The sequence below is a fragment of the Leptosomus discolor genome, chromosome 3 (assembly GCF_034619465.1).
Source record: "Leptosomus discolor isolate bLepDis1 chromosome 3, bLepDis1.hap2, whole genome shotgun sequence".
Lineage (NCBI taxonomy): Eukaryota > Metazoa > Chordata > Aves > Leptosomiformes > Leptosomidae > Leptosomus > Leptosomus discolor.
Window position 1 is genome coordinate 68,400,485 of NC_141393.1, and position 15,835 is coordinate 68,416,319.

Genomic DNA, 15,835 nt, shown 5'->3' on the forward strand with positions numbered 1-15,835 from the left:
TTTTGATGCAGTATGTTGTATGGCTTTTGTTAAAGGTCAGAAAAGTATTTTCTAATTAACTTCTTAAATTACATATTAATTGCAGTGGAAATCTGATATTGAGAAGGTAGAAAACTTAATATAGACTGTATCAAAGGTTGTATACATATAGGGGAAGGGAAACATGTATGTCATAAGAGCAGTTAAAGTTTGGGGTGGCAGGGAGAATACACTTGGTGCTGACTTCTGAACTTAGCTTTCTGCTGACATAGTAAAACAGTGTTGGAGGAAACCTTCTAATATTCAGAGACTTAGACCTTCTCTAAATTTATACGTGTGAACACTTGTTCAGTCCTCATCACTCCGAACTGGAGCAGGGTAGGGGTCTCCAAGTGTCAAGTTATGATTTTAGTATCAGGACTCATAGTTTTGCCATTTAAGTTCAAAGTATCAAGAAATATTTTTTTATTTAATTAGGATGTTCGAATATGGAGATTGAAACTAAAAAAAGTACTGAGCATTTCATCAATAATTTCATACAGTTATTTTTCTTTTCTTATGTTAGGAACATTTTGCCTAAAGTGTTTTACACAAGGTAAGATATGCAGATATTAAGGAATTATCTACACCACGAAGAAATTTTATGTTTAATTTGCCACTTCATTTTGAAATAATTATTTGTTGCAAAAATATCTCTCTGCTGGCAAAGCTAGAATGTCTTCAATTTTTGGAAGCTTCTTGGAGTAAATCTTAAACAGTAATGTGAAGTCAGATTTTCATTGAAAGTAATACCAACATTTTTAAATAAATTGTTAAATAACTAATCAATTTTCACATTAAAGCAAGACAATGTCATTTCACATATTTACATTTAAGAGTTGAGCTAACCTGAAAAAGCATAAGCTTTTTAAATGAAAATGCTTATGCCTTGTCATATATCTGGAATTTTTTACCAGCTTTAATGACTGTTTACATAAAGTATGTTGAACTTGAACAAAGATAAATATGCTTTGCAAGCACAAACATCTGCTTTTGTGAATGTGTGTTTAAAAAAACACTGTCACAGTAGAAAAGGTTTCTAAAAAAAGGAGAGGGGAACACAACAGGGCGGAAAAAAAAGACAGGAAAACTGTAGACCTGCTTTTTGCAGGGGCAGATTGTGCAAAATAATGGTTAAGAAGTAATATTTTATTTCTCTGGAACTCAGGCACTGAGAAGTTTATTATGTGGTCACTTGAGCACTGTGTGATTTTTCTTCCTCAGTCTATAGGTCGGATCATCATTTGAACTGCTTTCAAGGAGTAGGAACCTCCCCGGTACTCAGCCCAAAATATTCCATCCTGATACTTGCTCCTGTAGTGGCCTCCTCTGTACCACACCCCATTAAGGTTAGAGTGGGCACATGCGTTGTACCACCAGCCACCTTTGTGAAAATGTGCACAGTTTCCTGTGGAACAGAAAGAAATGGGTGAACTTCAACAGCAAAGAGCAGAAGTGGAGATCAGCAAACACTTTCATATTCTGGCTTATTCTTGGAAGGAACTTTTGAAGTACATCGTAGCCTGTTGTGGTCATATCAATTGCTGGTTCTGCCTAAATTATAAATTCTGTTCTAACTGCAACCATTGCCTGGAGGGGGGATTATTGGCATGGTATTTAATACAACAGCTGAAAACTGAGGAGGTCAGTTCTTCTCAGGCTACCAGCCGTGCTTGTTCATGAGCTAACATTCAAGGAACTCAGATTATGTACTGTTTAGAAATACGTCAGTGGAAGCAGTGTGAGTTGATGCAGTCCCAAGCAGCACGTGGGGCCATGGTTCCACAAAGAGTTACTTGTAACTTGTGTGTTTACTGTTAAAGGCTTGTTTAAAAGTTTGCCAGATTTGTCCAGCTTTTTATGGTTATTGACAGCTGAGAAAAAGCAGTTGAAGTATTACACTCCCCAACCTTTCTTTTACTGCTAAGGCTTTAAGGGTAAAGCTGGAGGAAGAGTGTGGAAATAAACAAAAAAGTGTCCTTTAAGGAGAATGAAACAAAATGATCTGCCTATTTCTCAAGTAGTGGTCCATAATGAAGCCTATGCCAAGCTGCAATTCCTTTCATCCTGTTCAGAGGCTTTAGTTCATAGTGACTATTGTTATGTAGCTACAGTACTACTCTGAGAGATCACCTGGGCAGGTATTCTGATGGCAGTGTGTCACATGCAAGTGATAAGGATGTCGTTGAGCTAAATATAAAGCTTGCTCAAGCGTACCTACAATGAGGGTAGTAGAATTGAATTTCTGAATGGTGCAGGGGCTTGAAGGGGGTCCTGTCAACATTTTTTTTTGTCATTATCGATTTGAAGCATCTTTCAATAGAGTTATTTTCAGAATTTAGATACTCGTTTTTACTATATTCTTCTTTAAAGATGATATCACTAGTGTGATCTACTGCATTCACTTTTCACATACATACTACTTTCCTTACCTGAATACATATCCCTGTCTCTGTCCAGTGTTGTAAATTGCTTTCCGTTGTGCCATATCATGGAATCGCCTGCGTTTCCTTGGTATGTTCCTAAGCGTAGCCTGTAGAATTCACTTTCAGGCTCCAGACGGAAACTGCTGTACTCTGCATAGACTTTCTTATTGCTCCAGTCCTCTAACTCAATCAATAGTCTGTAATTGTCCTGATTGGTAAGCATGTAAATATTTTCTAGTCCCAGCCAGTACTCTCCATCAATATTTCCAAATCCTTTCTGTACAAAAGTAGATCAGAAAGTGATGTTAGTTTTTCTTATTTGTCAAAACGCTCAGCAGCAGCAGTATTATAAACCAGTGGAACTTGACTACTGAAAGCCTTTAAGCTTGTGAACGACTGCTCAACCCATGCATTTAAATGCTTTATTTTGCTGCACCTGACTCTTTACTCAGTTGGAATGCTAGCCACATGCAGTACTAACAGATTCTACTGTAAAGGTGTCAAAACTATCTGTTTTCTGTGATGTCTTTTTTAAGGTAAAGGAAGAGAGAATAGAGAAACTGAAACAGTATATTTCTTGACAAAGCTAAGGGAATCTGTAAATGTCTGAATAATGTGTTCTAAGGGGGTATATTTTCAGGTTGGAAAAGGTATTTATGGATCAACAGGCTCTGTTCAAGCTGAATAACTTTTTGTTGCCTTTTTAATGCAACTAGTGGTGTTTTTACTGTAAATTTAATTATGTAATTAATCCGTGCTCCTTACTAGATTTATTAGAAATGAAATATAAAGACATTTTTCCTTTCAAATCAGACTACCAGTAAGGTAGCTGTGAAGTGGTATTTCGTAACTGCTGTCTCCTATCCCTGAGTAAACCAGTCTTGCTAACATTTGGTGCTGCAGCTCAGGTAGGTACGTCGCCCACCGTACCTATCTGTTATGCTTCCTAGTTTCTGCAGTCTTTCTACCTTTTTTCTCAGGCCGTTGAATATGTAGGACCTACAGTTGATTTCATGCTTCAGATCACTTTCTGGGGAAATCTCTCTCTGATGGATAAACAGTCTAGGCTCCTAACTGAAGCTGCAGTTTCACAAGTGGCTTAAGTTGATCCAATGTCATGCTGCTGCCAAAAATGGCAGCGGTGCTTTTCTCCTGGCTTACGGCCACATTTGCAATACTTCCCCTGCATCGGCATCATAGCTGTGCAGCCACACAGAGGTCAGGAAAGTAGCAGCCATGTGTGCATGGGAGACATCTCTGTTGTTAGTGGTTCAGCTTTAGTTTAAAGCCAGTCACAGGGGTGCACCTTCAAGTATTTGAAGTTAGGTAATAAGAGTAGCATCTTCAGCCACTGCAATTTAATGAGAAATCTCTTGGGAGCAAGTTTGCCCAAGCTTGAGGCATTATTAGGCACCAGTTATATACTCTTCTATGTTTTCTTTGCACTGTGTTCAAAATGTTTATGGTTACTTCAAAAGGCACTCTGTAACTGCCTTATAACATTAAATAAATAAATATAATTTAAAAAAATACCCCTGACCGAAAACCAACCACCTGCTTTTCTGAGAAGTAAAGGCTTTGAATAACTGCTACTAAGGAATTATTACTATTTGGGTCGTTAAATTCCAAGAATGCAAAGAGTGAAAATCCTCATAGTAATGTTTTGTAATTTCCTTTGTATATATGATAATCGTGGCTCAGTTCTCTCTTCAGCTACAATACATGTGGCATTGTACATCCATTTAAAGTGAGCACAGCGTCATAGGGAAAAAGTCCCTTATATGTATGAAGTCAGCACATTATTATTGAAAAAATGCAACCAAGTGGATTTTCATATTTCTTATCTAGCATGTAATTACTCCAAAGCAGCATGCATTTGTCATCCAAGACGTTATGCCTGCTAGTGGATAGTATCACAGTAACACACAAGAATGTGTTTCCCTTCACCAGCGCTACATCTTCAGGTTTCTAACCTAATTTTAAAGGTAGAAATTATTTCCTCTAATTCATTATTAGGAATGTTCTTAAGTTGAGGCCTTGATCCTGCAAATCTATTAATGTGCTTAAATGAATAATTCCACTGGCTGAGATTGCTTATTCATAAGGGAGACGATTAAGCTTTTCAAGTACTTACTGTAGTTCTCAGTGTTAATAAAAATCATGTGTTTAGTTAGGTCTTTGTAATGAATTGCTTCCCAGTCACTGTCTAGAATAACATGTGTCTCCCCAGTTGTGTTTTGCGTTACAAATGCAGGCTATTTCAGACAATAACTTAGTTCATCCAAAGTTAAGTAGTGCATTGAGTGAAATAGGATGTTCCCACTGAAATATGTTTGCCTCTGAGGGATGACCATTCTTTTCAATTATCTTTGTTCATAAAATTAATTTCACTGTCTAACTTAAGCAGCTATCTATTTCCAGCTCCTCAGTGTTTATCATTCAATTGAACTGTTTGCAGTGATGAGTTGCACTGGAAATGTTCACACAGTCTTGATTGCGATAATGTCACGGCTGCACTGAAGTGAAGCAGCTGATTCTCTGCATTCCAGAATTTACCTTATAACTGTCCCAGTTCCTGAAAAAGTTGACAGATCCATCTGTCCTCTTCTGAATAACTGCCCATCCTCCAGGGTCCAGGCTATTCTCGCACCATAGCTGCATTGGCTCATTACTGTTTTCAGGTTTGATCATATAAATCCCACTGTTGGAATGCCCAGCTTCCTTGGCTTGTTGGCAGTCTTTGAATGGACCTTTTTGAAAAGAAATACTGTAAGCATTCAAGCTTGGCTATGCAGTGCACATTGTTCAAGAATATTTTGTAAGGGTAATGGAAAGTCAGTAATTCAATTAAGGTAAAATTACCATGGAAAACAGTGTAAAAAGTTACTGTCTTAGATTAATTGTGTACATATAAATAAACATGTCAGTGTCACATATTTAAACAAAAACTTCATTTTGCTAAACAGACAATGGACCTTGGTTACCAACACCCAGTTTTTAACTTTGTCTACTGTGCCTGTTACAAATACTGCTTACAGAAGAGCATCTGGTTATTCTGTAAGAAGCAAGCAGCTTATGTATCTCTGAAAACTTTGCCTAGTTTGCCTTTCAATTTTTGGTAATGTTTTTATTTTCTACTTTTTAGAAAAGGATCTATGTTCATGTATCATTACTTCAGTTGATATAGAGAGACTGGTTGTTTACTGATGAGAAGATACATTCTGATGGCTAGTTAGTGGTGGATGTCCTAAATGTATTTGAAAACTCATACTCAGTAAATCTGAAAATAAATTACCTACAGCTTTTCTCTCACTTTAGAAGGCTCATTTTCTCAAATCTACTTGGAAGTTCAGAGAAAACTCATAATTCACGGAAGCAGCTAATGTGCAAAGAAGCATAGAAGACAGTTGTTGAGGTTTTTCTTTAATCAAAAGTAGAGTGAAAATGACCTTCATTGCGGACTAAGGTTGCATGGCAAAAACAAGTTGAAAGTTGTGGGGTTTTTAGTTTTTAAAGTAGTAGTTGGATAAGTATGTAATTAGCAGGAAATTCGTAAAGTAGTTCATATTAATTAGAATGCAAAAAGTTTCTATATCTAATGAAGGTGACTACTTGGAGCTTCTGGCTGTGACAGTGCTACCAAGAATGCTGCAGCCATTGCACCATCACTGTAAGTACTGCTGCATGCTGTACTGTCGGTACGTGACAATGTTTTTGTCATTATTGCAGTGCATGCAGTAGTAGCTTAGGGAAGAAATACTGTAGCTTTAGTATATGAATGCTTTTTCTCTTGTTCACAATTAAAATTTCCATGTAGATTTTGCACACTGTCCAGTGGATAGAAAATTTCCTGGGCTAAGTTGGGTCTCATTCCATTTCATTGAACTGTCTAAAGTAAATTTGGGCAGTGTATGACTGAACAGAGATGTTGTTCTCTAAGTATTTATTGTGAAGCAATTACTGCATTAGAAAAAGTACAAACAGACAAGTTGTGTTTTTTGTTGTGTTCGTTGGATATTAAGAACAGCTCGGTTAGATCTGCTGTATATTATTTCATGGGATTTCTACTGGAGGAAGAATTGAGGACTCATTTTTCCGTGAGACACCTAAGCAGATGTATGGAGTGATTTTTTTTAAGTAGCTTTTAAGGCAGACAGAATTGTACTAGTCTATGTAATACACTTTGAACGCTTCTGAAATTCAGATGTCATTAAGGTCACAGGATGCCACTTGTCTGCTTTGTGATGCTCAGGTTTGTCTATGGGCTTATCATAAGTTAGTGCAGTAGAGGTAACAGACTTCTGCTCTTAGTGTAAGGAAATCCAAAACCCCATAACTTTTGGTGTATAGCCTTGAATCTTTTTTGAGAAGTAAATTCTGTGTTGTATGTAATTATTTTAAGTTCACAGTATAAAAACTGCTGCATTTCTCATTCAGTGGAAGTGCTGAGAATTGTGAAACAGTGTAAGATTCTCCACAGTGCTGGTGTGAGTGGAGGCTCTGGCTAATGAAACAAGCATAATTATTCTGTTTAAAATCATGTTATCTGTGTAAGGAATAAGTATCTCATGCATATCTATTCTTTGGTAATAGTGTGTGTACACTGGGTTGCTGAGGCAATTAGTTACAAGTTAGAAATACTCTGAGAAGATGATCTGTTAAATATTTCATTTCTAAAATTGTGGTTTAGATGCAAGTGGTAAAGTCACCGTCCCTGGAGGTATTCAGAAAACGTGTAGATGTGGCACTTTGGGGCATGGTGGTGTTGGGTCAAGGGTTGGACTTGATGATCGATCTCAGAGGTCTATTCCAACCTTATGATTCTATGATTTAGTACAGATCATACCTTATTGTAAATTAGATGTAGTAGAGAAGGAAAGTGATGAAACAACCAAGTCTTTGACAGACCTGTTTCTAAATGGGGCTGTTTCATTTTTCACTGATCTTTTTTGACATCTTTATATGTTATAGTCATCATCTTTTAACTGGAAGGGTAATTTTTTCTATAACAGACAATTTTGGTTCTATGCAACATTAAATATGCTTAAGTTTAATTTAAAAAATCAGAGATAACTGGACATTGTGTTGCAATTTAGAAGTTTTGGTTTTGAGGATTGATGATTTTTTGATTTCAAGGCACTGCAAGGAGCACTTGAACTTCAAACGCAAGAACCTAGTCTTAAATAAAGGAAGTTGAATAATCTTAAAATAAATTTCCTGAGATTTCTTGGTGTTCCCTTATGAAAGTGGATTCAAACTCTGAACTTTTAGGCCTAAAGGGGTTAGTGAAAACCATGGTAGATTACTTAGAGGAAAATATTTAGTGCTGTTGCTTCATTTTTTTATGTACAGCAGGCGTATATTGAGAGAGAAGAAGATGCATTTCTAACAAAACCTTGAAGCATGGGTTTTCTGGGAAACAGGAAGTCAACGGTTTTTAGAGTTATACTTTTACTGTCTGACCAGACATTAATGTAATGTTTTTATATTAGATGTTTCCTTTGTGTCACGATGTACAGTTTAAATTCTCATGACAACTGGCATTTTACTTGGGCTTGTGCCTGAATTTTCTGCAGACCCCAAATAAAAATAGTTGTACTTTACATCAGCAGCTAGTTGTTTGTAATTCTGTAGAACAGTCAGAAATAAATGTTTGTCTTCATCTTAGTAACCAAGTTGAACTTCCAGCTGTGACTAAAGGCAATTTGAAAGCAAAAATACCAAGCAACCACCCAAACACAAAAAACACCCCAACAGGCAAACCCTTTCGCTGTGCAAGCTAACAGAAGCCAAGAGCAAGCACTTGAATGGATGTCCGAGAAAAACTTGCTTTTCTGAATCCTTAATTTTTTTTTTATTGCAATTCTGTCAAAATTTTAATAAAGTGAGAATCATCAAAGAGAAAATCATCAAAGAATTCAGGGCAGCTCAGAGGTAGTTAATTTTCTCGTCACTAATTTTGTTTCTAGTGATAAATAAATTTAACTAGTGACCTGAATAATGTAACACATGAAGATGTGATAGTCTCCTGAATGTATTTTCATAATATTCATGGTGTTAGTTTAACTTGCCGTCCCCTACTGACATCAAATTACTGTGAATGTAGTTACTCATTTTAAATTTTCAAAGCTGAGTGCATCTAATTGGATCCAGCCTTGATTCCGTTATCCTTTCAAACTTACTTATGCTCTTGAGTATTTCAACCGAACACTTAAAGTCTTATTGCATGACTGTATTGGTGGATTTAGATGTTCATTTTAAAGCAGCTCAGAATAGAAGGAGTAAAATTCTTCTAGCAGGATTAACTTCTGGCAAATGTATATTTGTAACTATTTAAAATTACTTCATATATTTAAGATGAATTAGCTTCTCTTTTATTCACCATTGCCAGTTACTGTACCATGTAGCTAATAGGCACCTTCAAAGAAAAAGGGCTAAATACTGGAAAGTATATGCTAATATTGAATTTTCATTGCCATAAACACAGCTGGAGACAGAAACCCCAATACTTTCTGACTCAAAGGCACAAATTCTTCAGATTGAATTTCTGAGTATCAGCTATTTCAACACTTTCATCTTCTGCAGCTATAGCTTAAGAATTAGACTGGCAAACTAAAGCTTTCCGGGCTGGGTGGGGGGAATGTGGAGAAAATCGGGAGCAAGGGCTAGCTGTTTTAGATACTTTAAATTCTTCATTTTATTTCTGTAGCCAGGACAGTTTCCCTCTGAAATGGAGAAATCTCAGGTTAGATAAACAGTGATAGGTAACTCACCCTCATTAATTAAAGCCAGTGGTGGTACTCTGAAAGGACTCTTTGTAGGAGAAGTAGCTGGATCAGGTGGTGGCCTTACATCTCTGTCTCTAGGGTAACCTGGGTCTCGCTGTATCTCGTTACCTCCCAGAAGGACAGGAGTATATGGCTGGCTGTTAGGAATGTGCTGTGGCACGACTTGAACAAGAGGTGGAGACCCATGGGTGTCCTGTCGCGAGAAGATTCTCAAGCACTGCTCTTCCAGCAGTGAGATAGTCACAGACTGATTATTTACAAGATCAGTTAGTGCTGCATATTTTACTTCAAGCTCCTTGTATTTTGTTGCCATCTTCAACATTTCTGTGGTAACATTAAGGACTTTGTTTTCCAGTTGAGAAAGCTCAAGTGAGTTATCACGCTTTCGAATTATCTCATGCAAGAGTTGCATATAGAGTTGGGTGACCCGAGAGTTCATGTTACGACTTTCTTTCCTCAGTAATTTTACTTCATTCACAATGTTTCCATCCACATCCACTACCAATTGCAAAATGTCAATCTCCCGCTTTTGCTTGGACAGCACATCCTTCAAGTTTTCTATGTCCATTCTTGTGACTTCATCTTTTCTGTTACCAGTACCTGGTCCATTAGTATTCACGCAAATTGGCCCTGTGATTTTTTGTTCTGGGACCAAGAATGTGTAACCACATTTCTTCCCTTCCCCTCCACCATCTGCTGAACGAGGGTGCCTCCGTTGGGATGTTTTATTAGGCGTTGATTGTTCTGTACAGCGCCCAATAGACAACAGCAGGAACAACAGTACACCCAAAGTCCATTTAAATATCTTCATTTTAAAGCAAGTATGACGACTGTCAGAAGAGGCCATTGAACAGATAAAAGACAAAAATCATTAGAGTCGTAACTAAGGCTCCTGTACTGCTTAAACTGCCTAAAGTGATGGGTTTGCCGTGCTTATATGTATGTAAACAAGCCTTTGGAATCTGTTACTTGGAGTTAGTTTCCATTAGATTAGCTTCAAAGAATAGCTTTCTATTTTGAGCAGCAAACACTAAAATTTACATAGTAGAGAAGGTGTTGCAATGTATACACTTTCAGAAACAGTGTTCTGCTTAGATTATGTATTATGCTTTCACTATAAATTTGTTTAGATCTGTACTCACTGCAATTAAATGCACAAGATTATAGAACATACAGATTGCTTGCAGAATATCGTCATGGAAGGAAAGTAGCAGACAGTGATAGCATTTTCAAAAATATTTATATAAATTTTGAAATTTGGATTACATAAGCCTTCCTGGTCCTCTTTTAGCTTTACACATGTATATATAGATGTATAATTTGTTAAATAGTATGTACATTCATATACATATACACATTTTTCAAATTTATGTATACACAGGTATAGTAGACTTGAAAAATACACATGTATCTAACACTATTTTACAACACTAGTGTTAGGCAGGAGATTAGCATAAGATAGGTGTCTCAAACATTGAAAATTACATATTCAAGTAAGTTTAAATTTGTAAGGGAAGCCTATAACATTGTTTGCTCTGCGTGTGTGTTGTGACTTAGTTGCCTTTTGAGATGAACATTTAAAATTGTATCACACTATTTTTGAATCTTTGAGAACATTTTTATCCAAGTAACACTGAAGTATCAGGTGTATTATCAGTATAAATACCATACTGAAGCGTTTCATTCACCTTTTAAAGAAAATAACGGATTTCTTTTAACTTTGTGTAAAGAATTAAAATACAGTGACAAAGATCCAAAATGTTTTTAGAGAGACTTGTTTTTTAACTATTTTTTAAATATTTGAGATGATGAACAAAAGTGGCACTTAAACCAGGGGAAAAAAAAACAACCTGATTTTTCATGTTTTATTTGCTTTGTCAAGCAAATCACTCTTCCAATCTCAGCTGTTGATCTGGCTTTCCTTTCCAGACTACTATTAGCAGTTGTACAAGGCCTTGTATAGTGACCTTTGTATAGTCACAAAGAGAAATAAAATAAAACCAGAGAAGGTTAATTCTCATGCTGTTGCTGCCAAGTTCAAGTTTAAGTGCATTTGGCAATTCTGAAACAGTCACCCTGAGGGAGAATCAGACCTGTGCTGCTTCCTTTACATTCACATTCACAAATGGTGACTTCTGTGTCAGGTCACTTCTCCCAGTTCTGTTACTGGCTTTAATATTATTGCTACAAATTATGTCTGTTCAACCTCAGAGTAAAGGTATCAAGTCTTTATTTTTTGGCTTCACTGAAAGCAGTGGTTACAAACTTCAAACCATGCTGCACGTGCAGTCAGGAATCTTGATCAAATGTTCCACTGTTGCCTAAGAAATAAGTTTTTGGTTGGCTGACAGTTAAAATGCAAGTCCTGCTTCTGGGAGGGGAAGAAGACACTTGCTTTAATACTGAAAATAATTTCTTACCCTACATAAGTGGAAGGAATACATAAAAGTTTGAGAAAGTTAGTTATACAACATACCAACAGTAAAACATACAGAAATAAGTTTTTAAATATAAACTATTTTGGTGTCTCTTAGTAAATATTTTTTCAAAACCAGAACTTGATTAAATGTTTTGTTAATATTTCTCTGCTGAAAGTGTAACTTCTGGTTAAAAAAAAAAAAAGGGAAGGAAAAAATATCGCTTTTCTCCAGAGCTAATTGTGTATTTTTCTTTGGTAGTTTCAGACATTTAAAATATTAATCACTTGAACAGTGCTAAGAGTTGGAAGTTCATTAGGTTAAATTTTCACATGAATCATGGTAAACACATGGGAAACAGATCTCTGTGTGGTTTCTAACTTGACAAGGATGAGCCGAACTAATTGCCTGAAGTCTGAAACCTCTCCACATCTCCTGAATTACTTTTCAATACTTTTATGTTCAGTGTTTGCAGATGCAGGGAAAGTGTCTTCATAGTATATGGTTAAGGATGAATCCATAGTACAAGTCCAGTATTTTACTATTTTCACAGTATATAATAGCTACTTCATAGTCCAAAAGGTGAATAACACTTTAGTTCTTGGTAGTTTTTAAAGACCCTATAGAGGTATTTAAATAATGAATGGCTGGGAGTTTTCCCCACAGCAGCACATTTTTCCCCTGAAATACATTAAAACTTAAATGAATCTTTCAAAACCAACATTTTGCAATGCAGCCCACTTTCTGACCATGTATTCTGCTGCAGTCTGCTTTATGCATTTCGTTTAATATTATATGTATTCATTTTGAACTTTTACACTTACCTGTTAAAGTTAGTTTTGTGTCTATATATGTGCTGTCAGACCATAAAGTTAAATGGTCTAATATAGCATAACCAAATGCAACAGCTGCATAAAATTATGCCCTAGAAATTTGAAATAATTCAAATGTCTTGTATCAAACTGAGACATTCAGATAAGCAGGGGTGAGTTCCTTCTGAGAATCTACTTGGTAGGGAACAAATATGCTCCCATGGAAATTTTGATGCTGAAAAAATTAAATGTTTTACGATGTTGCTTTACATGTTTGAGCAGCTTAATGCCTAACTTGTTGTACAAGAATAGGTTCTGAGTAAGATATTTACCTGGAGTTTTAATCAGCTTAGTAGGAAATGAAAATACTGTTTCAGAAACTTCCTGATATTCTGGGCAAGAAGCTTAAAAAAATATCAGCTGTTTATCCAAAATAACACAGAATGATAGCCTAATATGTGAGACCTAAAAATGACAAATATTAGAATTGGGAAATAGTATTAGGGTTTTTCTTAAATCAGAAACATTGTCACAGATTGCCAGGTTTAGATGTTAGGTAGTGTCCTAACTGTTATGAGGTAAAGCAGTTGAAGCTCAGGGATCAGTTTAGACGGAACCAATGTCTCAAACTCTTCCTACAAATCTAGTGTTGCTTGTAGTGAGTGGGGCTGCTGAAATACCAGAATGCAGACCTTGGAAAACGAGCAAGAGAGATTCTGATTACAGACACTATTGCTTTAAAATATGTTATTTAACTCTTTATGAACTGTCACATTTTTTAAAAATTAGAATAGACTGTCACTTCATTTCGTTCTGTTGTGTTTCTGTGTCACCCAGTTTTGGGTCTCAGATTTCTGTAGAACTTGCATTACGTATGTTCTGGCATGCTGATGTTTTATTGCTTCTGCAAGAGAAAATGTGTAGCTATTCATAGCAACGCAAACTTCATCATCATCTTGTCAGAAATACTCAGAGCTGTGGATAGGGCTTCAACACCATTTTACGTTTTAATGTCATTCCTTCTGTTTTCTTTCTTTTTCCAGAGGACCCCCATGCAAAAACTCCCCTTGTTTCCAGACTGATCCCCATGCAAAAAAAATTGTTTCCAAAATTATTCTTTGTTATATTACTTTTTAAAGTGTTTAAAGGAATAAAATTCCAATTTAAAAGAACAAAATAAACCAGTAACTTCTATTTTTAACTTTCACTGATACAATCCTGTAACATGGGCTGTGTTACCCCCAAAAAATTGTTATCACTTACAAATGTTAGAGTTGCAGGGATGAGGAAGTGTGGAAGCTACTATATATTTGGCATTTTTTAGCTTTCTGTACAACAAACTGTTTTTTGCTGTACTGCTGTGACTGTCATGTTCAGTAGGATGTAGAACTTGGAGACCTCCAACACAAGCTAGAATCTGTTCTTTCACAGCTGACAAAGACTGCTTCTCCCTGGGCAGTGTAGGTAGTTGTACGTAAATGTGAATATAGGATTGCTTTTGAATGGAAAATGCAATATCAGTACATATCTTTATTAAAAGAATGTGGTCAAATGATAACTAGCAATAGTGCTCTCTTATAAACCTCCATTTAAGAATGTGTAAAACTGGAAGAGAGACAGGGGTTTTTTTGAAAAAGTAAATGATAATACTGAGAATAAAGATCCTCTGAACATGATACCAGTTAATCTGAAAGCTCTGTTATTGATGTTACGTGTACTTTATTTTCTGCTAAGCTTTGTTGAAGCAGCTAAAAATCAATAAAACCATCTATGTTCCCCTATCTCTACACAGAATAAGTGGAGGTTTTTGTTGATTTTTGTTTGTTTGTTTAAAACGGGGTCCATAACATTAGAAGTAATACTGATGTGAGGAAACCACTCTTACTATAGGAGAAATGTTTGATATACCTCTGTAGTTCAGTAAGTTACTTTCCCTGCTGAAAAGACAGGATTTCTTTCAATTGTATTGACTAGGATCCAGGAATAATACATTCTTGGTTTTGTTAGTTGGATACATGATATAAATGGTGCATAAATTTTAAGGACCAGACTAATAGGACACATTATAAAAAACAGACTAAACCCAGTAAAACAGTAATTAAGACCTGATAAAGCCATGTAGTTACTGGCAAAAGTTTAAGGGTTCACAATTTCTGTTCTTCAAAGTAAATTCCTGTAAAACTTTAAATGGCATATTTTTCCATCATACTTCAGATCATTCTTGTGGCAACAGCATATTAGTATTCAGTTATTTGTTTTAAAATAAGCATTTTGAAATTTGAACTCTAAAGTTGAAAGACAGCAAAGGAGAGAGTTAAAACCTTGCACATAGCCAGTTTACTGCTTTAAAATTATTGACTCAGCTGTTTTCGTTTGTGAAAGATTTAGGAATTGTTCTAAGCAGTGTAAATCAAAACCTTGGCTAATCATGAATGAACGGAGACTGGTGTCCAAGGCACACAATGTAGGCTTCAAATGGAGTTTTTTGTTGTTGTTTAGGTTGTTCTCTTTAATATGTAAAGAAGCATGAAAGGATAGTAAGAAAAAGGGCTCAAGAACTTGGAAAGGTTCCATCTTTCTTGTTTGTCAAGACTGCTTCAGACTTTTTTTCTTCCCATAGCTGCTAAATCTTAATTAAGTTTGCTTTCTCTAACACTTTGTCTCTTCTTTTAGCATCACCCCCTTCATTTTCTCTTAATGTGTCAGACATCTCTGAGAGTTTAATACAAATACATAACTTAAATTATTTTCCATTGTTCTGGGTTATTTACCATATTTTAATTTCCAAGTCACTATGAAGAAAAGCAAAAAGTAGAAAATTGTGTATTAGCAACACTTTTTTGGCTTTTATCTGTATTTGTGTCTTCTGTTTGTAAACAGCTTTATTTTAATTGTTGACTTGCAACTGCATCCTTCCCCCTCTCCCCCCAAAGAACTGTAACAAGCCCCTCTGTTTTCCACTTAATATAGTGTTGCCTCATACGTTGCCTTCATGTTTATGAAATGAATCTTTATTTAGAAACAAACTGCTGTTCAGTTGAGGTACAATTAGCTTCCCTGTCATCCCAAAAATTATTAAAGGAAGAGATTACTGCCTGTTGCAGCAATGTCTTTGGATTTTCAGCTGCACAATTGTTTGTGCTACAAACTTGATTATACTCTGAATCAACGTATGACTCGGGTTTCTTGGTTGGTTGTACAACTCAGACTGCTTCTGCTGCTCAGAAGTACCATAAATAAAAATTTAGTTGAAACGATATACAATGATTGCCACTTACAGATGTGCATTGATTTACTTGGGACTTTTTACAGTGGTTTTATTGAGGTATCCATTTTCTAGTTCTAGTAATGCTAGGTTTATGCTCTGGTGTTGG

The 15,835-nt window shown here is 35.9% G+C and overlaps 2 protein-coding genes across 3 annotated transcripts in view; one reads left to right on the forward strand and one right to left on the reverse strand.

Annotated features, from left to right (window-relative positions):
* The window catches only part of RALGPS2 (Ral GEF with PH domain and SH3 binding motif 2), a 95,245-nt gene that overhangs the window by 42,590 nt on the left and 36,820 nt on the right, over positions 1 to 15,835 (forward strand). The window lies entirely within an intron of this gene.
* ANGPTL1 (angiopoietin like 1) lies at positions 1,239 to 10,067 on the reverse strand. The gene is made up of 4 exons (XM_009954910.2): positions 9,218 to 10,067; positions 5,001 to 5,194; positions 2,451 to 2,721; positions 1,239 to 1,426 (listed from the first exon to the last, which is right to left on the reverse strand). The coding sequence occupies exons 1-4, from the start codon at positions 10,041 to 10,043 to the stop codon at positions 1,239 to 1,241; spliced, it is 1,479 nt and encodes a 492-aa protein (XP_009953212.1). The 5' UTR covers positions 10,044 to 10,067.

What these genes read in the sequence shown, in the direction of transcription:
- ANGPTL1 (XM_009954910.2), bottom strand. Translation starts at nt 10,043, where the DNA reads ATGAAGATATTTAAATGGACTTTGGGTGTACTGTTGTTCCTGCTGTTG. An exon ending in ACTGGCTTTAATTAATGAGG is followed by an intron (nt 5,195 to 9,217) that starts GTGAGTTACCTA and finishes CTTTTCAAAAAG; the next exon opens with GTCCATTCAAAGACTGCCAA. An exon ending in GGAACTGGGACAGTTATAAG is followed by an intron (nt 2,722 to 5,000) that starts GTAAATTCTGGA and finishes ACTTTTGTACAG; the next exon opens with AAAGGATTTGGAAATATTGA.